We start from the raw sequence: 25,578 nt of genomic DNA, 5'->3' as shown, positions 1-25,578 counted from the left end.
AAGTAAATCGTCACGAGCCTCAATACAAGTGTTTTCCACAAAGTGTAAAACATCAGATCTGAAAATCTAAAATACACTTCAAATGTCAGAAAACAATGTTTTGTACAATATATACTACAGACCAACGAAGACAGAATCAAAATATTTTTAAAAAGCTTCACTGTATGTTATAACAAATCTCTCTTTCCTGTTTTCCTGCTAAAATATTTTCTGAAAAGTCTGAAACGTTTTCAAACATTCCTGCACACAAAAACCACATAACACTTGGCAGTACCCAAAAACTGAGACACTCTCCTGGGAGTCTGACCGCTTAAAAAATGCACAGCAGAATCAGGCCAAGTGGTTCTCAGTGAACGACCCAAAACAAAGAACGCAGAAAAACAATTACATCATCCTTGTCAGTGTGCACTGGGATATTTTTAAAACACTGACGTCCAGCCATCCATAAACATGGAAACCTAAGTGACCAGGAAGCAGATCACACAGGGCTAAGCATCCACGTGCCAACCATAGAGACACACGGAACCCCTTAAAGTGGGAACAGACCCTGATCAGATCCGGCTGGAAGACGGGGCAGGGCTGGGGTCAGTGGGCGCGAGGCATGTGAGCTCGGGGCAGGGGGAAGGGCTGGCTGTGAGGATGTGGGGAGCATGGGAGGCACTGAGCGTCACCTAGAGGTGAAGGCCCTTCTGGGCCACACTGGGGGCCCAGAGGCTGGGGGCCTTCGCTCTTATCCCGAAGGCGGAAACAGTCAGCCCGCGCCCTGAAGATGAGCAGGAGGACCTCAGCGGTCAGCGAGCAGGGGAGGCGGCCCGGCGGGGCAGCCCGTGGCATGCCCACAGAACAGGACGGCGACTGTGGCTGGAACGGCGAGCAGTGGGAGTCACACGGGAGTCTGTGTGCTCTGAGGAGGGAGGCCTGGCTGCAGCTGCACTGACCACAAGGGAAGGGGACGGTAATGCTGGGGGCGCCACAGGCCGATAGGCTGTAGACAGGAAACCCCATGGGGAGGCCCCGAGGCCACAGGAGCACCACTCTCCACGCCCGGGGCTCCCCCCGCCACCTGCCACCGCCGGCCTCACCCGCTGTCCTCACAGCACACGGCCTCAGACCGGCTGACTCGCAAGCATGTGCTGTGGGGAGTTTCGTGCCTCAGGACACGAGCTCGTCTTCTAGAGGAAAACCCAAAGCACCGGCATCAGTTACTAGTCATCCCCGAAAAGATCCTGCAGGAGGCCCTGCAGTCCCCTTCTCCTGCTCTGATCCAGGAACCGCTGCGAGCAAGAGCGTCTAAGCCACTGAGCGCCGGGAGAGGACCCCGTGTCTCCAGAGCGCTCCCTGCCAGCTCGCAGACGTGGGGAGACACCATGTCTCCGCTGGATCTCCTCGGACGCTCGGCCTTGCGCACCCGCACGCACATGGTCATGTCATGGCCACAGTGACCCTGACGAGGGTGTCACCCTACCTCCTCATTTGACAGCTGGGCCGAAGGCTCCTCGTGCGGGAAAGCACACGCCGCTGGGGCTCTCCCCTCCTCCTCCGCATCTGCTCGGCCTGGGTCCTTCGGCTTGTGAAATCTCTGCTGCTCATCCTCCTCCTAAAAGTTAAGGAAAACAGATATGGACGTCACCCCGGTGACCTGCACCTCACGGTTCATTCATTCCGCGGCCACTCCGAGCAGATAAAGAGCGCAGAGAATTATGGGAAAACTGGATGTTGGCGTCTCTTTGCTGTGCCCCTGCATCAGGACGTTGGTCCTAATGGCTTTCCCACCGCGGGCCCAGAGCACGGAGCCCAGCCTGGAGGAGAAACCAGGAAACCGCTTCCAAGAAGTGCACGCGAAGAGAAAGCGCCACAAAACAGCCGGTAGTTCACGGGGCCCCGGGGCTGCGCGCAGACGCTCCTGCCCATGCAGGCAGCACGCCGGTGGGCGCGGCCCCTGGAAACTGGGACGAGTTCACATGAGACACAAAAGCAACGGCCGAAGTTCATGTACTGCTGCACGACCAGAGGAGCAGGCCCCTCGGTGCCCCCCGCCACGGCCTGGGGCATGGGGACATGGTCACGGCAACTCAAAGGGCGGGGGTGGGGGGGGGCACGAGCTTCTGTGGGAACAGCGCCACGCACTCTGCAGGGACAGCGGGAACAGGCTGAGAAGCACCCCTGCTGGCTCTGGAACAGTCGGCGCAGGGGAGTCTGCCAACTAGGAGCGGGGCGGGGCTCCAGGGGCAGGGAGGCAGGTGTACAGGGGACCCCCAGTGCCCTGCCGTGGCTGAGAAGAGGGCAGGCACGGGAAGAGGGGGACGCGGGCTTTGAACCTCGGATCTGCCAGCAGTCCACGCAGCAGCTGGGATGCGTCAGTGTGTCTGCTCTGAGAGCTCAGGACAGAAGCTTTAGAGGCAAAGCCTTAGCACACGCGGACACACAGGAAAACCTCGGCAGGCGTTAACAGTGGCCTTCAGCGAGCCGCGGCAGCGTTTCGACTGTGGTCACGGACAGCAGTCCAGAGCCTCAGCCGGAGCTTGCTGTGTCCGCATACGCGGAAGAGGAGGGGCCACAACTAGAAGACTGGAATTTTAAAAGGATGAAACTTCTGAACCCAAATCCAACCTAAGTCCTACAAGGCAGTCTGAACAACGTCTACGGCACCAAGAAAAGCTCCCATGTGGCTCTCCGTGGGAGTCTCTGCTCCCACGTGCCACCCATGGAAGCTGGGACACACCACTGTCAGAGATGAAGAACACAGATCGTGAGGCCGTCTGGGCGTGGGACGGGGCCAGGGATCGAGGTCGTCACAGTGTGACCACCCCGGCAGTGAGCGAGTGACAGCTCTCTGGCACGGGGCCGAGGACAGCAAGTTCCACGTACCCTGTGCCAACTACGAACCAACCGGACACCCGCTTCCAATTGCGGACACGTGCCCAGAAGGACCGTCCTCCACACAAAGACCGGACGACAGACGCACGTGCTCCTCCAAGGGAGGAGCTGGGATAGTCTCCGTCCCCTCGTGTGTACAACAAAGTATCTGCGACCTCAGATGGATCTGGGTGTTGCTCGTATGGCTCAGACAGGGTTTCAAAAGGTAAGGAGAACGCAGGCTCTCCGGGCACCCTCGGAACTCCTGTCCTGTGGCAGCGTGCCATCCCACACCGCCACCGTCCAACAAGGCTTTCAGAGCCACGTCACCAAAGAGGGGACCTGTATACACAATCCCGCGGCCCGGGAGAACCGAACAGCACTGCGGAGAAAGAGATTCTCAGAAGCATGAACTACCGCGTCCTGCAGATTCCAAAGAGGACCAAGGCTCAAGCAGTTCTTTCCCTGCAGATGAGGCCCTCCCGGAAGCTAAAAAGCAAAATCCCCCCGACACAGCTACTGCGTACCTGGAAAGGGCGCGGAGGCCCGCGGGCTCGGGACAAGCCTGTGAGGGGGCGGGGAGCGTGTCCGCAGCAAGGCTCACCTGGTCTCGCTTCTTCAGCTCCTCCACCTGCCGCAGCTGCTCCGCCGTGAGCACGGCCTCCATGCGCTGCATGTCCCGCATGAGCAGACGCTGCGACTCCAGAAACTGGTCGTTGGCCTTCTGCCACGTGTGTTTCAACTGGTTGTGCTGCTGTCGCTCTTGCTCCAAGAGATGACACACTGGGAACCCCCAATCAGAAACACCGGGTTTTAATGGTAGGCAACGGCTGGAACACGGGGCCCCTGGCCAGCTCTGGCCAGCGGTCCACCCCAGCTGGGACTCCGCGGCGCCCAAGCACCGAGGGGCCACCCGCGGTCGGACACAGGGCAGCCGTCCGCTCACATAGGCTCGCAAAGCGTGCTCCCAGGAACAGCGACACATGAGAAGTGGATTTCTGTGCCCAGGAGCGTGAGAAACCCTGCTTAGATGAATTTTTACAGGGTCCCTCACTGCAGGACTCTGAGCTCAGCACCTGTGCTCGTGCCTGTGTTTTCCTGGACGAAGATACAGAACACAGCACTTCCCCAACTCCTTTGACCGCCAAGTCCTCCCCACAGTGCCACTCATGAGACAAGGGCAGTTCTGGGGAACACCCTTTGGGAGACGCTGCTCTGAAAGCCACAAGTACTCAGTGTCTTTACTCGTGACTCAGTGTCTTTAGAGACATTCTGACAAGTCTGTTACCCAGATATCCCTCCTGAACCCACAGAGCTCTTATGGCTCAGGACAAGGCGAAGGTTCTCTGTATCAGCGGGTACAGCCCACACGCCCCTGCTTGGCCAGCCTGTACCAACGAACCGGTGGGTGGCATCACCCAGTCACCCAGAAACCAGAGACAACCCCCGCGGCTGCCGTGCCTCACCCCACCCACCGCCCCCATGACAGGAGCTACGAGCTCCCTCCAGTGCAGGGGACACAGCCCTTGTCTGCCACCGGCCTCAGACCAGCTCTCACGACTCACACAACTGGTACGTGTCCTGCCATTTGTCTTCACGCCCTGGCCTACCCTCCACACCGTTGTCAAACGGACTTCTTAAGTACAAAATCTGTATGATCACTCTCAAGTTTCAAGACCTTCAGGAAAGCCAAACACAAGGCCACATACTGTATAAGGCCATTTATACAGAAGTCCAGAATAGGTAAATCTGTACAGACAGGCAGACCAGGGTTGCTGGGGGCTGGGAGGACAAGAGAAAAGGAAGTGACGAGTAATGAGGACAGAACTTCTTGCTAGGAAACTGTTGTGGAATCAGACAGTGACAATAGTACACAGCTCTGTGAGTACAATAGCCTTTAAGAGCTTCATGGCATGTGAATTATATCTCCATAAAGCTGTTAAGAAAAACTTTTTTTTAAGATTTATTTATTGATTGATGACAGACAGAGAGGGAGGGAGGGAGGCAGACACAGAGGGAGAAGCAGATTCCCCACTGAGCAGGAAGCCCAAAAGAAAAACATTTTCAAAGCCCTTCATAAGCTCCTTCCTGCCCATCTGGTAAAATCCCAAGCCGTCAGCCTAAGGTAACCACAATCTGGCTCCCATTTCTCCCCTGTCCCTGGCATCCTAACTTTGCTGCACAAATTTCTCCCACTCCTTGACCTTGCTGCAGCACGTGCAAATGGCCTTGAACATCAGGCTCATCTCTGGCCTCCGGACAAACACCCACCTGTCGGTCACAGCCCCCCTTCACACCTTTTTTCAAGAAGCCCACCCATGCACGGTCCCCTCCCAGTGCACTTGAGAGCCAGTCCCGGGAAGGTGACAGCACTAACTTGGCTAATTCTCCCGATTCGGGCTTTAAGTCACACGGCTGCTCACGTTGTACCTTCTCCTCCTTTAAGTACTAGTTTTGGTGTGAGTGTTTTCCAGATGGAAATTATGCCCTTGCTCGTTAATGAAACTTCTCAGATACTTTCCAGATAGTTAGGAAGGCTTGGGGCATGTCATTTAAACAGAAAGTCCTATTTCTTTGGACACTCTCAGAGTCTGCGTGTCTTTTTGATGCAGCACCACATCCGAAAAGTGCTTCCTGAAAACCAAAGACCTGCTCAAACTTTGGGTTATTCTCCTAACATTTTAAGAAATAATACTGTGGGCTTACAGAATTTCACCTTTCCACTATTTGGGGGGAAAACCCCAAACATGCAAGCTTCAATTACCGACGGAACGGCTCTGTGTCCCTCGGCACCTGACAGGCTTAGACAGTATTCACCGCAGAACTCTCAGCCAGTCCTGGACTCGCCTGTGAAAGGGCTCCCAGTACGACACACAATGCGCACAAGGCCTCAGGGGTCCATGCATCTAGAGGAGGAAATGGCAGATGCGTGTGACCACTAACCTCTCCCTGAAATGTATCACTTCCTGTAAAGACCCACAGTACGGGCAGCCCAGCCCAGGAAGGAGGACAGCACCTGCGACCTGGCAACCAACGGAAGCTGGGGCCACTACCGTGTCTCCACACAGAGGCCGCAGGTACCCCCACACGGCCCCGACGCTCGGCACTGCTTCCACACTGCAGCCGAGGTCAGCCCCGCCACCAAACCTTGGCCGTGAGCGCATCAACAGAACGGTACACGTGTTACTGTACCAGATCAGTCACTTACGCTTTCTTTACTGTTTCATAATGCACGAGTTATCTTTTGTATTTTCTATTTCGGGGATTAAAAACAGGATCCTAAGAGGGTTTCACAAGAAGGTTAAGAACCCCAGCGAAGGGACGCCTGGGGGGCTCAGCTGGTGAAGCATCTGCCTTCGGGTCAGGTCATGATCATAAGGTCCTGGGATCGAGTCCCGGGTCCAGCTCCCTGCTCAGCGGGGGTCTCCCTCTCCCTCTGCCCCTCCACCAGCTTGTACTCTCTCTCTCTGACAAATAACTAAAATCTTAAAAAAAAAAAAACAAAAAAAAACTGTCTTTATTTTAATGGGGAAAAGATCAGCCTTCTTCCCTAGGCCAGAGGACACAGAGTCCATTTCTATAGAAGTCCGCTACAGGCCGGAGATCAAAACTGTCCCTTATCAACAGGGATGCTACCTGAAGCCGCCGGAACACACCGCCCACCCTCCGCCCATGCTCACTCTTGCTGATCCACCTCCATCAAAGTGAGTCTGGGGGCAAAAGCTGTTGAAGCAGAGCTCCCAGCCCTCTTGTCTTTATGTCCCGAGCTCATGCCCGGTGAAGTGAATCCCGGAGTCCTCAAGGACAGAGGAGCTGCTGACGACCCACAGATCTCGAGGGGCCCTCACGGCTCCAGCCCCTCAGGAACACATTCCAACCACACGCAAAGCTTCAGTTGCATTACCGTTACAGTCTGGGATTTGTTACTGGTTTTAATCGGTACCGATTTTCCTTAGAGACGAGACGAGACTAGAAAGACACAGAACCCGCGCTCACCCTCATGCAGCTCCTTCCGCAGCTTCTCCGCGTCCTCCTGCAGGACGGATTTCTGGGTGTTCAGAACAGCCACGTACATCTCCAGGTCGGTCCTGCAAGATTTCTCAGCTTCCAGATAATGATTCAGCTCCTTAACCTGAAACAAAACGCAGTTCTAGGACACGAAAACCCACGGCACTTTCTGCTGTGGGTATGCTGGGAAGTTCTGGATGCGCTGGAAGATAACTGACACGTCTATTTACGTTTTACGTACAATTTTAAAAGTTAAATTCAAATTTTTAGTTACACTACAAACACATAGTTGCTACAGAAAAGTAGGAAAGCAACATGATTAATAGTAGGTGTCCTCCATAACTGTATCGCCGAGTGAGTGCATAACAGAGAAGACGTGCGACAGCTTTGCCCCTTGTGTCCCAAAAAGCCAACTCTAACCTGCATTCCCAGAGCGGCATGTGCCTCGACTCGTTTCGTCACATTCTCAGTAACACGCGGGGGTCTTTAAACAGTTTTTTTTCCTTTAATTCCTAAAGATAACAAGTAGCGCCGCACTCTGTAAATGTGCTTTTCTTTGATTTCTGGTGTAGTAGTTCCAAATCCCTTGAATTTATGAAAAGGGCCCATCTTCATGGACACACGTACCGGACAGAAGAAAGAGGAAGTTGTGATGGGAAAAATAACTACTCTCGTACTGTAATAAACCCTAACTTGAAAGCCACTGTGAATGTTTTTTAAAATCACGTCTTTTAGGGGCGCCTGGGTGGCTCAGTGGGTTAAGCCTCTACCTTCAGCTTGGGTCATGATCTCAGGGTCCCGGAATCAAGCCCTGCATCGGGCTCTCTGCTCAGCGGGGAGCCTGCTTCCTCCTCTCTCTCTGCCTGCCTCTCTGCCTACTTGTGATCTCTGTCAAATAAATAAAATCTTTAAATAAATAAAATCACGTCTTTTAAAAAATGCCTTATTTCTGTTTACCTGTAATATTCAAATGTTAACAAGATAGTCTAGCATCTGAAATAGTTATAACCGAAATAAAACACAGTCTTGCCTCTGACAGTGAATCACTTGTTTTACCCTGTCGTGTTATATATTATCCATCCGAAATTCTGGCCATTTATGCATGTCCACCTTTTCAAATGGCTATGTCTAATTTCACTTTCAAGGTTATTTCCATGCCTTTTAACTTCCTATTTCTCCCAGCGTGAACATGCCAGCTGACCTGAGCAGGCCGTGGGAGCCGGCACGGGACGCACTGGGGACTGTAAGCACCACAGACAGGTGCGGGGCACTGTGAGCGTGTCCCTGCGACTGCAGGGGGTGGGCACCAAGCTGACGACAATGGGAGTCCGCGAGGCAGACATAAAACGGTGGAACCCAGCCAGTAACTCCGTCTGCTGCTGCTTCTCGGCTAAGTATCTGCCTTGATGAGTCGTTAGTGACATTCGCGAAGGAAAATAAGTGACGGCTGGACGGTGGGGCCACCCACGGAAAGCTACTCTATGGACGACCACGGTACAGCAGCAACGTGGGGCAAAGTGAAGGGAGGGGACAACGACCCCAAGAACCCCAGGCTGCCACATGAGTCTCCAACCTGACAGCGGCAGCTGAAAGCGGGAGAGTCTGCACACTCCCACGGCGGAAAAACGCGACCCGACTGCCCGGCAACACACTCTGGAGAGGCTGCGAACGCATTCCCCTCGCTCACGCTTCCCCGACTCACAGTGAGGCCGAGGTCTTCCCACATTCTGGGACACCGCTCTTCCCTCCCGGCTGAACTGCTCGCTCGCATGCTTTACCGATCTGTGCACGGTAAACTGTGGACTGCGCAGCCCTGACTGACTCTGGGTACTAATTGTCAGGTACATGCGCTGAGCAGCCCACACCCTCTCTGTGCAACCTTCTGCAGCATCTTTTAATAAGGAAGATTTAGGGGTGCCTGGGTGGTTCAGTGGGTTAGGCCTCTGCCTTGGGCTCAGGTCATGATTCCAGGATCCTGGGGTTGAGCCCCGCATCGGGCTCCCTGCTCAGCAGGGCGCCTGCTTCTTCCTTTTCCTCTGCCCCTCCCCCCGCTTGTGTTCCTTCTCCCACTATGTCTTTCTCTGTTGAATAAATACAATCTTAAAAAAAAAATAAGGAAGATTTATACTCTAGTGTAGCCAAATCTGTCCAACTTTCCTTTCCCAGTATTTCTGTCTCTGATTTAAGAAGCGTTTTGGGGACACCTACGGGGTGGCGTCCCTTAAGCATCTGACTTGCTTTCGGCTCAAGTCATGATCTCAGGGTTGGGAGATAGAGCCCCATGAGCTCAGCGTGGAGTCCACTCGTCCCTATTCCTCCCCCGTCTCTCCCCCACTCGTGTTCACGTGTGTTTATGTTCCCTAAATTCAAAAAAATGTTTAAATGTTTTTCTACACCTAATAACATCTTTTTTTAGGATCTAAAAGTTTTAAAGATTTTTCAATCTTTGGTTTTTAATTCATTGAAATTAATTTTTGGAAAGTATGAGGTAGAAAGCTAATTTCACTTTATTCCGTATTTAAAACTATGTAGGGGCGCCTAACTCTTGATTTCGGCTCAGGTCATGATTTCAGATCATAGGATCACGCCCCATGTCAGGCTCCCTACTCAGTGTGGAGTTGGCTTGAGACTCTCTCTCTCCCTCTGCCACTCCCCCCAAACTCATGCTTTCTCTCTTTAAAAAAAAAGGGGGGGGACCATTTAAAAAGGCTATTTTACTTATTTATTTAAGTAGGCTCCACAGCCAGCATGGAGCCCGACGCAGGGCTTGAACTCGTGACCCTGAGATCAAGACCTGAGCTGAGATCAAGAGTCGGACAGTCAAGTGACTGAGCCACCCGGGCGCCCCTAAAAAGTCTATGCTTTAAAAATCCCTTCCTTCCCGCGGCTGTGTAAGGCGAGCCGTCCCGCAGCAAACTCTCACACACACCCAGCTCTGCTGAGCTCTCGATTCTGCTCCACTGGTCCCCGGTCTGTCCCCAAACCAGGAACAAGCCATCTGAATGACAGTGGTTTCACTGTAAGTCTTAGTGTCTGGTAGGCGGGGCAACCTGCCTCCTTCAAAGCTCCTTATTAAACCCCACTGTATTCAGAGTGGGATTTTTGAACTCAGATGAATTTGGGGATACACTCCCTGCGCTGTAAGACCTAAGACACCCAATGTCTTGTCCCTGAGGGACGCACACGTGCTCGGGCCTCCATCATAGCGCTTTCCACAACGATCTTACCCATTTTCGTTTACTTTCTCAGGTACCTACAACTCGACAACACAGAGCTGATTTTGGGTTTTTCAGCGGGAGCGGGGGGAGGAGACGTTGGTTTTGTTTTTATTACTATAAATGGAGCTTTTTTCCCCCATTACATTCTTTACTTGGATGGATTACTGGAGAATATTTTTACGTTGATTTTGCTGGCACAACTTTCTTGAGCCGCTGCTAAGTCTAACAATCTGCCGGCACATCCTCTTGCTTTTCTACGCAAACAATCATCAGCCTCACTGCCCCCATTCAGGACTGACACCGTCTCTGCATCAGGTCTTGCTGGGTCGAAATCAAGAGTGGGATGCCTAACCGACTGAGCCACCAGAGCTCCCCATCAGTCTTAATGGAGGTTTGTCTTTCTTACCAGTTTGCCCATTTTTTCCATTACATTGACATTCTCAGTTTTTCTTTTGCTTTTCTATTTCACCGTTTCTGCTCTGCAGTACATTACTTCCCTGTACTCCTGCTGTCTGTGCTACTGTCCACCTGTCTGGAATCTGGAGTGAAACATTCGAATCACTTTAACTATTTTACAATGCCTTTTTCCGTGAGGTTTTTTTTTCCATCTCCATTTTATTTTAGCGACCATTTTACTGGAGATCATTTAATGGCCTGTGGTCAGACAGCTGAGTTCACACAGCAGTATTTTTGGCACAACAACAGAGTTGAGTTTAAATCACAAAGTTTCTCAGCGCGTCCTCTGTGACTGACGCTGTGAAAAGCTTCACGCACCTGAACCTAACAGTTACTTTACGCGGGCACGACCTTCCAGGCTTCATCCCTGTGGACTCACGTAATCCTATCAGTGGCCTTATGGGGGGTACCACGGCCCCCATTTTACAGCTGAGAAAAGCAAAGCGCAGTAAGATGAGGTCAGTTGCTCAAGGTCCCCAGCTGAGCCTCCACTACTACAGAAGACACAGTCTCTCTCTCTCACCGATCGGCTACGCCTAAGTTATTAATCAGACTGCTCAAACCCCTACAGTCCAGCTCACATTTTCCTCTTCTCACATGACCACTGATACGATCAGCCTCACTCTCCTACCAGAACTGTGCACGTTAATTTCCCCTTGTGACTGTCCCTCTAAGGTCACGAATTTCCAGGTGTGTATGGTGCCCTCAAGAGCGACCGTCACGGCTCACTGATGAACTGTTAGGTGGGGTCCCTCCATGTCTACACTCCTTCCCCTACATCCTGGACAATTCGTATCACAGTTACCACATCAGCTTTCTTTCGGTGAGAATTTGGGTGGCGTGTCTTTAGATACCCTCTATCCTCACCCATATCTTGCAGTTTTATTTTCAGTCTATTATAAGCATTACAAATTTAGATTTTTTTAAAATCCCATTTACTTTAGCAGGCGATTACGCTTAGTCCCCCTTCCTACATTCCTATGCTGTGCTTTTGTTTATTACCTTTTTATTATCCTTTTTTCTCTTTCCTACTCCCTTTTAATTATCACCGTTTTCAACATTCCCTCTGTATTTCCTCGGTTGTACCTTTACGGCCAACAAATCCAGCCGCACTGTAACTAGGTCATCTCTACGGTTTCGATTCGGGGACTTGCATCAGGAAATGAAATCATTTTCCTCGATAAGAAAGCGAATCAGGCCGGGCCTCACTCTGACATGAACACGAACACAACCATGGCTCACAGAGCAGCAGGAGCACTGCTCCGGTCATTATCTAAAACACCCATCAGGACAATATCCTCCCCAAGGGTTTTTCTCCTCTGCATGTTAAAAAAAAGCAGGATTTTAAGACACAGTCTGGATTCCAGTTTTTACCCCCGCAATGACTCTAACTTTGCTCATGGCATTAGGTCAGGGCCCCGGGATCAGGGAACGAGCTACAACGTCTCACGACCTTGGAGGCCTCCAGCTCTTTAACCTTGTCTTCCGCCTCTGTCAGTTTGTCCTTCAGAGCCGCGATCTCCTTCTCCATAGGCATCACCACAGACCGAAGCTTTTCGGCATCCTCTTGAGCCTACGGTTAAAAAGAATGAAATACCGTGACTTACTGATTCACTGCTTTCCCAAGAAACGCTGACCCCTCCGCCATGAGACTCAGTACAGCGAGTGGCCGACCAGGTGCCATGTGAGCGCCAGTTAAACGGAACCACGTCTGACTTTCCAGCGTCACACGACTGCATCTCAAGTCATCATCACGACTTTCCCCAGTGTTCCACTTAGAAACTGGGAAGTAGGAAAATGGACTCCCTGTGGCAAATCTGAGTCTTTAAGTCAATTAACTGGAAAAAACCCGATGTATAAAAGGAAACACACATAATACTTTCATTTTCATAATTTTAGTTACAAAATTCATGAGACCGTATTTCTCACGAAATGGCTGGATGAAAGGACTGACTCATTTTTAAACATAAATACAACAACGTATTTTCTAAAACTTTGGAAAATTATGTTGCTATAAAAAAAATTCCATCTTTGTTATTTTAAGGAGTAATTTATGTAATACTTTACTTTTGATATCTAAATGAGACAAACCCAAAGAATGACTCCTAAAACTATCATATTGTTTTTTTTCATTCTCAAAAACATAGATTAAAAAAGGAAATAATCCATAAATTAGTAAACTGGTAAGAAACTTGATTTTCACAACATATATATGTTGTATACATAATACGCATTACATAAGTATACATGCGTGTGACATGTATATATAATGTATATAAGCGTATACGTGTGTATAATGGGTGTGTGTATATATATGGGCGTATGTGTATATAATGTATACATATATGTGTATATGTATGTGTATATATATACACAGAAATAAAAGTAGACTCAAAAAGTTAGCTTTTTCCCTTCTACTGGAAATGAAAATTAACCTTATTTGTTAAATTTAAAAGAGCTCAAGTTTACCCATAAACGTTCATGATAGGGAAAATATCATATATGCCCAAATATGCATGGGAATTTTCCCTAAAAAACATCTCTCTCAGAAAAGAGGGACTCGCTTGGTTTTCCAGTCCTTAAAGAGTCATTTCATCATTTATTTTATTTTTAACTAAGTCCTGTTTGGAAAAGACATATGAGCTTAAAATATCTTCAGTCAAGGCTAATCTGGGATACCTACAGAGGCCTGCTGATAGAGGAGGGAAGAAGCCAAGACTTTAACACAGACTGAGCTATTTGCCAATGTAACGATGACCCCACACGTGTTGCATATCATTATAAACAAAACTTGTAAAGATGATTTTTTTTTTTTAAATGGCAGAAAGGTCATTAAAAACAAGGAAAACTCAGGGCTCCCTGGTGGCTCAGTCCCCTAAGCATCTGCCTTTGGCTCAGGTCATGACCCCAGGGTCCTGGGATGGAGCCCCACGTCGGACTCCCTGCTCAGCGGGGAGCCTGCTTCTCTCTCTCCCCTTCCCCCCCGCTTGTGTTCCTTCTTTCAAGCTCTGTCAAATAAATAAATAAAATCTTTAAAAAAAAAAAAAAAAGGAAAAACTCATTAAGGAGGGCACTTGTGGCAGTGATGAGCACGGGTGAGACACAGAAGCACTGTTCACCTGAACCAGGGTAACACTGTGTGTGAACCACACTGGAATTAATTTTTTTTTTTAATTTAGGGGAAAAACACAATAACAAAAAAGAAGATGTCAACCAGATGCAATGATTTCATGGATGAAGTCGACCCGTATGACTTTTTCTTTCTTTCTTCCGCTTTACTGCCAGGCTGCACGTCCAGGGCGGCACTGAGCAGAAGACGGAACAGGCTCCCCTTTCGCACTTCTCTTCCAAGCAAACAGCTTGTAAGAATTCTGTACCAATTATACTTCTCATAGGTTCATCTTTTATAAATGATGAAATAAGGACATGGCCTTCCTTTATGAATTTTCTTAGAATTGTTTTTATGTCTGGGTGTTACATATTTTTTTTAAGATTTTCTTTCTTTATTTGACAGACAGAGATCACAAGTAGGCAGAGAGGCAGGCAGACAGAGGGGGAAGCAGGTTCCCTGCTGAGCAGAGATGCCGATGCGGGGCTCGATCCCAGGACCCTGAGACCATGACCTGAGCCGAAGGCAGAGGCTTAACCCACTGAGCCACCCAGGCACCCCGGGTGTTCCACTTTATTAAACAGATTTTTAGATTTGCTTTGCAACAACAACAACAACAAAGGGTAATTGTAGAAACTGTCAGGGTTGAGAGGAGCCACATGTCATCCTGCAATGTGCTTTCGTGCCAAGAGCTCTCAGGACATAAAAAAGGGCGTTAGGTAAAAACTGGTGACACGGACCCGGTGAGTAAGCATGAACCAACGCTGGTTCATCGGTTGTGGCAAACATACTACACCGGCAGCAGATCCTAGAAACGGGGGAAACCAGGAGTGGGGCATAGGGACTCTCTCCTCTCTTCACAGTGTCTCTGGAAATCAAAAAACCATTCTAAAAAATACAGTTTATCTTACAAATAAGACAAATTTTAAGAATGACAAGAAATGGCAGGTTGTGCAAATCACAGATGTGAACGTATCAGAAGAATTGAAACGACAACGATCTCCTGTTAGGACGTGGGCTAGAACTCCCAGTGACAGCACCAGACATGGGGCCTGCCGTGGAGCACACCGTCACAGGACTAAGTGACTCTAGCGGCCACCGAGACACACTCAGGTCCTCATGGAATCGCTGAGTTACAGGCTTGTGCTGGAACAAGGTGGAACGGAAAAACCATTCTTCATGTTTGAAGCTTCTACTCGGGGTGTTGGGTTCTCAGATGACTTTTATGTTATTTGAAAAACCAAACAAGCTTCTAAAAACACAAAAGTGTCCTTGTATGGACTGAGGCCCAGAATGATTAATCCAAACGACATCAAAAATCCAATTCCAGCTGTTATCTTACATAATATGTGCCTTATAGTACATGACTGTGCATCCATTAGTAAAGGAAAAGTTCATCTAACTGCACGGGCCAAACAGCTTTCCGGCTTTCCTCCCCGGGGGAGCCCTGGCCCTCCTGCCCAGCTCAGGCACCCACCGCACCATGTTCAGCATGGCAGGCAGCGCAGCCGTCCCACGGGAACGAGCGCGTGCTGGGAGAGACAGATCCCCACCATCTGCTGTCCAGCTCCGGGTCAGACCACTCACGCTCACGCGGCGCCGGCGTGGCAGACACGAGCGCGAGTCCGCAGGCTCCACCAGCAAACAAGACTCCCACCCCCGGGGGAGCTCCCCGGCCATTGGGGACAGAGAGGCAGCAAACAGCACACACGACACACAGGGGAGCTGGGTGCGACAGACAGGGAGACATGTGCGCAGAGCGAGGTGATCGGCAGAGCCGCGGCAGAGACACGCGTCAGAGGCGAGAGGCTGGTGGCCGCACGGCTGTCCCGCGCATCAGGCGAGCCAGCCCTGTGCTCTGCGTGCACGTGGCCCCTGTTGCAGACCACAGCCCCCGTGTGCGCACGCAGATCGGATGTCCCCGCACGCAAGGACACTCCCTCGTACCTTTTTCATTTCATTTTCCAGGTTCTCCTCCTCCTGGCCTTCGGACAGCCGCCGCCGCAGCTCGGCGATCTCACGTTCGGCAGACTCGCGGTACTGCGCCCACTGGCCGCGCTCCTGCTCCAGCCGCAGGTGGAACTGGTGCTCGTAGTCACGCACGGTCTCTGCGGGAGGCACCGCACAGCATGGGTGGGGGCGCGCCCACCGCGGGAGGCACCGCGGGAGGAGCCTGGCCCAGGTCACGCAAAGCAACAAAACCCACGGTGAGATTTCTGGTTCTCACTCTGCTGACGACTCTGAAGCTCGTCCAATCCTCACGCCTGGGGTGAGCCGAATGTTCCCTTCCGTATGGGGAAAGCCCGGGGAAGGGCGGGGAAGGTCCGGCCCCGCCAGTGCCGGTCCCCACAGCAGAGCATGGCTGAGCGGGCCAGCCTCCGCCACACCTCTGCTGGCACACGCAGGCTCCGGCTGCGACACCCACAGGACCGTCACCCCACCCACAGCCCAAGATGTGGGGGATAGGGATACGCATCTGTGACAGTGCCCTGGGTCTCAGGACTCTACACCGAGACGAAGTCTACACGGTCCTCATCAAACGGCTTCGCCGTCATTATAATCGTCATTATAATCGTCATTATAATCGTACAGCATTCTGGGAGACACACTGCTGGCTGCCACTAACTTCCATCCCTCGCTCCTTCCCCACAAAACCCCAATTCTGGTAAGAATTCGGTGGCCCAGTTTAGAAACCAGATTTTCCAGCTGCCTTTGTAGTTACAGGCAACCACACCCCTCAGTAAACGGTACATGCTGGAAGCTTCGAGAAAACGTTTGCTTCTCTGAGGTGGACCGAAGGCGCGGTGGCCACTTTTCAGCCATGAGGAGGACGGTGTTGAAAGCCCTGCGCTAACGGATAGAGAACCATGAGGACCGAAGGCCCGAGGACAGGAGTGCCATTGCGGAGGCTCCAACTGGCCCAGAGTCCCCGCCTCCCGGCTGCTGCTTCTGAGGGAAGAACGGGACTCCTGCGAGGGTGAGCCACTGTCGCCGACCACCGTGAGGCTTACACGCATCCCGAGGGGACAGCCACCAACCTGGAGACAGGGATCGTGTCCCCTGCAGGGCAAAAACGACACGCAGGCCAACATGGTGAAGAAAGTCACCACTATTTCACGTGCATGGTATGAATGAAACGAATTTCAGGAACCCAAAGCTTCAGGGGCAACTTCCTCCGTTTCACCCTCATCTGGCCAGAGAGGCAGGAGTCACAGAGCACCAGCGCCAAGAGCAGACAGGAGAAGCCACGACTCTTCCCTTACCCCAGGCTCAGAGGCCAGCAGCCCGGCCAGCCCTAGGACTCCGGCCCCCACCTTCCGACCTCAGAGACAGCGGTGAAAGGGCACATCAAATCCCAGCTTCCCCTGAAAACGCGAACTCCCGGCCGCACTGGACTGCACGCGCGGCAGGGAAGTGTCAGCAGCAACCTGAGCCCCGGGGAGGTCTCCACCCCACACAGGCCCCTCACACGCCCTGCGTCCACGCAGCCAGCTCCTCTCACGTGCCCAGCCTGGCCCTGCTGCCAACCCAGGGGAACGCAGCCCCACAGACGCCCCCATAAGTCCCCAGTCCCAAACCCAGGACAGAGGCAGATGGCAGGCCGCGGACAGCACTGCGGGCCTCCCCTCGTTCCAGAGAGGACGGCGCCCACCGACACAGCCATGCAGGAAGCCACAGTGAGCTCAGGACCCTGTGGGATCGCCGTCCAGCCGTCCGCCGTCAGCAGCGGTGAGCTCAGGAAACCATGGCACTCGCGGAACATTCTTGGTCTTTACCTTTCATCACAGCTTGAAGCGAGGCAACCTCTTCTCTCCACTGTCTCTTCACTTCATCGATGGCCTCCTGCTTGGTGTTCTCGGAGACTGTGGCGATGGCCTTGATGTTCTCCACCTCTGCCTGGGCTTCCCACAGCTGCGTCCGCAGCTGCCCCAGGTCGTCCTGCGCTGCCTGCAACACCGCATTCTGCCTCTTCAGGTCCTCTGGGGAGAAAGGGAGAGAGGAAAGCCTTCCCATTAGTGTCTGTGCAGGTCAGGCTGGCATCCCAAGGAAGCAATAAAGCGTTACACTTACGATGTTAACATTCTAGTGAGAAAATGAAGCACTAAATTTTAAAATGTTAACTTAGAAAATGAACATTTCTTTAAAAATTTATTTGAGAGAGAGCAGGTGCACGAGTGGGGGTTGGGGCAGGGGCAGAGGGAGAAGCAGACCCCCGCTGAGCAGGGAGCCCGATGCCAGGCTCCGTCCCAGGACCCCGGGATCATGACCTGAGCCGAAACCAAGAGCCAGGCGCTCAACTGACTGAGCCTCCTCGGGGCCCCCAAAATGGAATTATTTTAATAAACATAAAAGTTAAGGTATACAGGGTATCACAAAGCCATTACTTACTTAATTATCTGAACTAATAGTGATCAAGGCTGTAGTTCTAACGCTAAACTGAGCCTCTTTCACCACTGGCTAATAAACGGATTTAACCTCTCTGGCCTCAGGTTCCACATCTACAAAACGGGGATTAGAAACACCCATCTCAGAAGGCTGCTTTAATGATAAGACAATTTACTGAAAATACCTGGTAGTCAACAGTTGCACAAAGTAAACATTCCAGAAAGTTAGCAGAGGAGGAAAATGGCCAGAGTACACAGCAGCCATGCAAGATCACGGATTTCTTAAAGTCAGGATGAATTTTCCCACATCCCTTGACCGCCTCTTAAGTGTTAAGTTATCCGACATGCGAGCCCAACTAGGGCGTGTATTTGGCCAACGGACTCTCGCAGAGGGCGCATCTGCTCCCTGTATACCTACCAACAGTCACTACTCGCCACTGCTCACGCTCCTTGCCGACGTCTTGGGGAGAAGCCGGCGAGAGCTGTGATCTCCAGCCCCCAACGGCAGTGAGGCTGAGTATCTTTTAGAGTTAATGCCTGCGTTTCTTCTTCAGTGACGGCCTCTGCCTGGGTCTCTAAGGAACTGCCTTTCCTCTGATGGAGAAGATACTGGATACTGACTAACCCTACTTTCTGAGAAAACCCTCCCAGCTGCTTGTCTCTTGACTTTTCCATGGCTTTCCCCATCGAAGGTATAAGACACTTATGCAGGAGAACCGTGCGTCTTGACGCAAAGTCACCAATTTCCTTTACAGATCACAGTAATGAAGCGGACGGGCCAGGACAGCAGTCTGAGGACCTAACTCTGTCACCGGCTGCCGCACGACATGAAGGAATCACACCGCGCTCAAGCCGGGACAGCGGCAACGCTTCTCGGCATGAATTTCTAAGTACTAGAAAAAATCTAATCAAGGGACTCCTGGGTGGCTCAGTCGTTAAGTGTCTGCCTTCACTCACGTCATGATCCTGGGGTCCGGAGTCGAGCCCCGCATTGGCTCCCTGCTCAGCGGGACGCCTGCTTCTCCCTCTCTCTCTGCTGCTCCTGCTGTTTGTGCCCAACCTCTCTCTCTCTCTCTGACATATAAATAAAACCTTTAAAAAAAAAAATCAACTCGATAATATTAAAGGACTTTTTAACGTTGTGAGGACATTAATCATTACCCAGCACAGGCAGGCCGGGTAACGGGAGAAACACCAGTCATGCTAATCGTAAGTCCTGCAGAGATCTTTACTTCCACAACATCTGCTTCAATGTCGGTATCAAAACAGTTTGGGGGCGCCTGGGTGGCGCAGCCGGCAAAGCGTCTGAGTCTTGGTTTCAGTTCAGGTCATATCTCAGAGCAGAGGAATAGAGCCCCACAGGCTCCACGCTCAGTGGGGAGTCTGCCGGACGGCCTCACACCCCCTCCAACAAATAAAGAAATCTTTAAAAAACCATTTTGAAACACTAACCAGAGAAAGTGATAAGAACGTTAACTGCAGAAAGTAATGACCTATCTGGGAGGAAAGACGGGTATGTAGGAAACAGTGATGAGGGTGTGGGAAGGACCCCGGGACCACACACATGAAGCCACAGAAGGAAAGCTGTGTGCAACCTCCGTGTTCTGAGTGTGAAGATGTTCTGTAAAATGTGAAATAAGAGAAAAAGCATTATCTCTGGGATACCTTGATCTTTTCTGAGAGCTACAATTCTGTTAAGGCGCAGTCTACACATTCACACCTGCTCACGCTGATCACCCCTGCTCCTTTTTATTTACTGGAAATTACCCGGACTAACATGTGGTCACTATGAACAGAAAAACAGCAAATACCAAACTTAAATGCTAATCTGTGGCATGTTTCCACAGGGTAAAAGCAACACAGAGGGCCTAGAGGAAGACTAGGTCAAATTTAGCTCCTGACTTACGTTATGTGTATTGAGATAACATCTATATTATACGCTACACATTCCTTAAACATACATTTAATGAAGAAACAAAAAGAAGTTAAAAGTTAGAAAAAGCTACATTTTCTGTACCAAACATTTCAAATGTTTGCGATGATACAAGTTATTATTAAAGAACAGTTATCTGGGGTGCCTGGTGGCTCAGTCAGTTAAGCGCCTGCCTTTGGCTCAGGTCATGATCCCAGGGCGCTGGGATCGAGTCCCCCATCCAGGTGCTTGCTCAGCAGAAAGCCTGCTTCTCCCTCTCCCACTCCCCTGCTTGTGTTCCCTCTCTCAGATAAAATCTTAAAAAAAAAAAAGTTGCACACCTTGCTTTAAAAGAAACAACTAAAGAACAGTGATTTATCCATTTTGGATTTGTGTATGTGGTGATAAAGATTTTCAAACGTACTCCGAAACTCAGAATCCAGTACAACAATCTGTCACGTAGCCATCATCAAGATGCACCAAGATCCGACCACACTGATTTCAGCCATCGTTTTTCTACAACGTATTTTGAAAATAGCCCCAGAAAGAACAGAACATCACCTAACATACTGCAACACGCATCTCTAAAACGTGACTATGTCCTTGCACACACACAGTGCTGCTGTCACAAGTAACACGCTGGATGTAGCCCAGCGTCCAAGCCGAAGTAAGACCTTGTGCTTGCGCGAGGGCCTGGTTACGGACGTTCTCGCCGGCAGCAGGGCTCTCTCCCGCCAACGCTGTGCGGCGCGGCCAGACACTGCAGTTCTTGCCCTACTCTGTCCACTCCCGTGCAGTTTCATAGAGACGCATCGTTCTGACGACGTGGGGAGTCCCCGCTACCAGATTCGGAAGTGACCGTTACAAGCCTCGTGCCCCCGCTACACAGCTCCCGCAAGCACAGACCGGCAGGCCGTCTTGCCCCGCCCACCCACGTGCCCTCCACAACACGCTGCCATGAGACTAGCCTCAGACATTTTAAACTGATAACTTTATTTTTTAGAGCCATTTCTGCTCACGCCAAGACGGAGCTCCCGTACCCTCCCTGCCCCACCCCGCACAAGCTCCCCTCCTGTGCACACCCTACAAACACACATTATACATTACACAACCCCACAGTCTACATGAGGCTAACACACGATGACATGTCTCCGCCTCCGTGGGTCACACACGAGAGGTCCCCGGCCTCAAAATCCTCTCGGCCCCATTCATTCCTCCTTCCCTCCCAGGCCCCGGCAATCACTCATCATTTCACTGTCTCCTCAGTCTTGCCTTTTCTGGGGTGTCCCACAGTTAGAATCCAAGAGCAGTCTTTTCTGATTAGCTTCCTTCCCTTGATGGCTCTGCTCTTTTTGAGGCTGAATATTCCACTGTCTGGATGTACCAGCTTACCCGTTCACCTACTAGAGGGCATCTTGACTGCTTTCAAGTTTGGGCAATTATTAGTAAGTAACTGCATGGACAGTATTCAATTCCCTCAGGTATATACTGAGGAGGAAAACTATTGAATCGTATCAGCTAAGAGTAGGTTTAGTTTTTCTAAGAAACTGTCCAGCTACCTCCCAAAGCGACCATACCATTGTGTCCTCCCACCAGCAATGGAAGGACGTTCCAACGGCTACTCCTCGGCAGCAGCATTTGCTGGAGGGTCAGTGTTTCTCGGGCCATCACAACATGTGTGTGGTGGTACCTCACTGCCCTACTACATTCTGACTCGGAAACCATCACCACAACCGGTCTGGGAAGATTTCAATCCTCCCAGAGGGAAACCCAGGGCTCTTTATGACCTCCCAACTCTCTACCCGCCCCCAGTATCAAGGAACCACTAATGGACTTTCCACCCTGGTTGATCATCTACACACGCTGGCCATTTCACAGAAATGTAATCATACGTGACCCTTTGTGACTTGCTCGTCACTCAGCATGAGGCTTTCAAAGCTCAACCCCGCGGTAGCGTCAGGACTTCATTCCTTTTTATGCAGGAATAATAAAAACAGTATGTCCGTTCATCAGGTGCCATCTGGGCTGTTCCTGCATTTGGCTCTTTTGAATAACGCTGCCGCACGTGTCCTCTTCTCCTGTGTATAAAGCTAGGGGTGAGATTCTGGGTCACGTGGTAACTGTGTCGCCACATTAAGAACTGGAAGACTACTTTCCGTACCTCTGGGCCATTTGACAATCCTGCCAGTAGTGTGTGAGGACACTCAGTTCTCCGCATCCTCGTCCACGCCTATTACTACCAGACTTCTTGACATGGGCATCCTGGGGCGTGAAGCGGCATCTCACCATAACTCTGATGTGCGCTTCTCGATCCTAAGGACACCGAGCATCTTAATCATGTGTGTATCGGCCACCCGTGCGACCTCTCTGGAGAAATGTCTACCAACCACTGTCTGTCAAATGTCAACGTCTGTCAACAGACCAGTGTCTGTTGACCATTTTCTGCTGGGTTGTCTGCATTACTTAGCTGTAAGGGTTCCTGATATATAGAGATAAAAGTCCCTCATCTGATATAATATTTGCAAAAATGTCTCCCATCCAGTGGGCTGTCTTTTCACTTCCCTGACAGTGTCCTTGGAAACACAAAGGCATTTAACTCTGATGAAGCGTGCTCTGTCTGCTTCCTGACCGGCTGCCTTGGCTCGCAGTGTCCTACTGGAGACGGTGCTGCTCAATTCCGAGGTTGCACGGATTGATCTAGGTTTTCCTCTAAGAGTTTTACAGTCTGTCTTTTAACCTTGGTCCTTGACACACTCCACGTGGATCTGTGTGCACGGGGATACCGAGAGGTCTCGGCACAGTCTGTTGGAAAGATGGTTCTTCCCCACTTGAGCCGTTCCGTCATCTTGCACCCAGTGGGCTGACCACGCGCGGGAGGAGCTTAGTGTCTGGATCCCAGCTCTACCCGCAGGGCTACTGCTTACACCTGTACCAGCACCACACTGTCTCGACTACTACTGCTTCGGAGCCAGTTCTGAAACCAGGGTAAGTGAGCCCTCCAACTTTGTTCTTGTTTTCCAAGAACGTTTTGGCTATTCTGGATCCCTGAAATGATTGGATAATTTGGAGGATCAGCTTGTCCACTTCTATCAAAAAGGCAACTGAGATGATGGAAGACACTGAATTAAATCTGTACACCCATCGGGGGTCCCGCCACTACTCTCTTCTGATATATGAACATAGAATGTTTTTCCAATTATTTAGATCACTTTCAGTTTTTTCAACCCCATTTTGAAAGTTTTCAAAGTATAAGATTTACAATTATTTTGTTAAATTTCTTCCTAAATATATCACAAATTTTGATACTACTGTAAAAATTGTTTCCTTAGTTCCGTTTGCAGATTATTCATTGCAAGTGTATAGAAATATAATCCATTTGGACCCACCGGTGTATTAATCTTTGACAGAGCAGGAAAGAATGTCTAAGGGGGAAAAGACTATCGCTTCAACCAACAGTGCTGGAAAAATCGGACAGGCACGTGCAGAAGAATGCAACTGGACCACTTTCTTACAGCACACACAGAAATAAATTAAAAAATAGACCAAAGACCTAAATGTGAGACCTGAAACCATAAAATCATAGAGAAGGTCACAGGCAGTAACTTCTTTGACGTTGCTGTAGCAGATTCTTTCTAGATAAGTCTTCTGATGCAAGGGAGAACAAAAGCAAAAATAAACTATTGGGGCTACAGCAAAATAGAAAGCTTCTGCACAGCAAAGGAAACAATCAACAGAACTTAAAAGGCAACCTACAGAATGGGAGAAGATGTTTGCAAATGACGTATCTAATAAAGGGTCAGTGCCCCAAATCTATAAAGAATTTATATAACTCAACACCCAAAACATGAATAATCCAATTAATACATGGGCAGAAGACAAGCATAGTGATTTCTTCAAGGAACACGTCCAGATGGCCAACACACACATGAAAAGATGCTCAACATCACTGGTCAGCTGGGACACGCAAAACAAAACCACAAGGAGTTACCATCTCCTGCCCATCAGAACGTCGAAGATCAACACCACAAGAAACCACGGATGCCAGCGAGGATGGGGAGAATAGGGGAACCCTCCTGCACTGCTGCTGGGAAAGCAAACTGGTGCAGCCGCTCTGGGCAAGTTAAAAGCAGAGCTACCCAACGACCCAGCAAGTGCGCTACTAGGGGTTTACCCGAAGATGCAAAATACTGATTCTGAGGGATACACGCACCCCATATGTATATTAGCATTCTCTACAACAGCCAAATTATGGAAATAGCCCAAATGTCCATCCGATGATGAATGGGTAAAGAAGATGCGGGGTGTGTGTGTGTGAGAGAGAGAGAGAGAGTGAGAGAGAGAGATGGAATATTACTTGGCCATATAAAGGAAAGAAATCTTGCCATTTGCAAAGACATGGCTGAGTTACAGACTATAAGGCAAAGCAAGTCAGTCAGAGAAAGACAAATACCATCCGACTTCACTCATATGTAGAATTTAAGAAACAAAATAAATGAGGCGCCTGGGAGGCTCAGCTCAGGTCTTGACCTTGGGGTGGTAAGTTCAAGTCCATGCTGGGCTCCACTTTAAAAAAAAAAAAAAGGAAAAAAAGAGAGGCAAACCAGGAAACAGACTCTTAACTACAGAGAGCAGGTTATGGGGGGAGGCTGCTGGGGATTCGGGCGTGCACTTGCGATGGGCGCCAGGCAGCGTAGCACAGTGCTGAGTCACCACCCTGCGCACTCACAACTAGCATTACACTGCACGTTCGCTAACGGGAACTGAACTAAAAGCTATAGAAGAAATACAATTGCATTCTGTGTACTGATCTCGTACCCTGCAACCCTGCTGAACCCCCATTACTGCTCCAACAGGCTTCCAGTGGATTCCCGCCCATCCTCCTCACGCAAGTGGAATCCTATGTTCCTTGTCTCTTTCCAGCTAGTTTGACTTTGGAGGGATCAGCTTCAGGGCTGAAAAGTGTGACCACGTCTGAACACCATGCAACGTGCCGTCAGTGCCGCAAGTCCAGCTGTCTGAATTCTTTAACAGTTCTTCTGTTAGCCCTTGAGTCCAATTCCAATAAGGTGCATAAATGCTTCAACATGTGCTCGAACTCTCTCTCAATCCATAGGTTCCCCTCCACCTCTTTCTTCCCCTGATGTCAATTTTATTTAGGATTTTAAACTCTGTGGTCATAAATGAGACTGGTTTATTTGTATGCTAGTATCTGTGCTTCTTGGTTAGGTATCAGGGTTAGCCTAATTCCACAAGATGAAATGGATGGCTCTTTTTGTTTTTTTTTCTTTTTTAAGATTGTATTTATTTATTTGAGAGAGAGACAGTGAGAGAGAGCATGAGAGGCGAGAAGGTCAGAGGGAGAAGCAGACTGCCCATGGAGCTGGGAGCACGATGCGGGACTCGATCCCAGGACTCTGGGACCGTGACCTGAGCCGAAGACAGTCGCTTAACCAAATGAGCCACCCAGGCGCCCTCTTTTTGTTTCTGACATGGCATATAAAAGAAACAAATTTTCCTTGTGTGTTTAACAAAATTTCCCTGTGCCCTTGGCATCGTTTATAAATAAGAAGTTTGTTGACTCCATTTTTCTTATGGTTATGCTTTATTCAAGTTTTCTATTTGAGGTCATTTTGG

General features: G+C 50.2%; 1 protein-coding gene across 2 annotated transcripts in view; it reads right to left on the bottom strand.

Annotated features, from left to right (window-relative positions):
• The window catches only part of RABEP1 (rabaptin, RAB GTPase binding effector protein 1), an 89,864-nt gene that overhangs the window by 20,836 nt on the left and 43,450 nt on the right, over positions 1 to 25,578 (bottom strand). For both annotated transcript variants that reach the window (XM_045984408.1, XM_045984409.1), the window contains 6 exons: positions 17,424 to 17,627; positions 15,595 to 15,755; positions 11,992 to 12,111; positions 6,853 to 6,988; positions 3,461 to 3,639; positions 1,466 to 1,597 (listed from right to left, as the gene is read on the bottom strand). In XM_045984408.1, coding sequence (XP_045840364.1) covers positions 1,466 to 1,597; positions 3,461 to 3,639; positions 6,853 to 6,988; positions 11,992 to 12,111; positions 15,595 to 15,755; positions 17,424 to 17,627 — 932 coding nt within the window. The remainder of the gene's footprint in view (positions 1 to 1,465; positions 1,598 to 3,460; positions 3,640 to 6,852; positions 6,989 to 11,991; positions 12,112 to 15,594; positions 15,756 to 17,423; positions 17,628 to 25,578) is intronic.

Source organism: Meles meles, chromosome 18, assembly GCF_922984935.1.
Source record: "Meles meles chromosome 18, mMelMel3.1 paternal haplotype, whole genome shotgun sequence".
Taxonomy (NCBI): domain Eukaryota; kingdom Metazoa; phylum Chordata; class Mammalia; order Carnivora; family Mustelidae; genus Meles; species Meles meles.
Note: the sequence above shows the minus strand (reverse complement) of the source record. Positions and strands in the feature narration are given on the sequence as shown.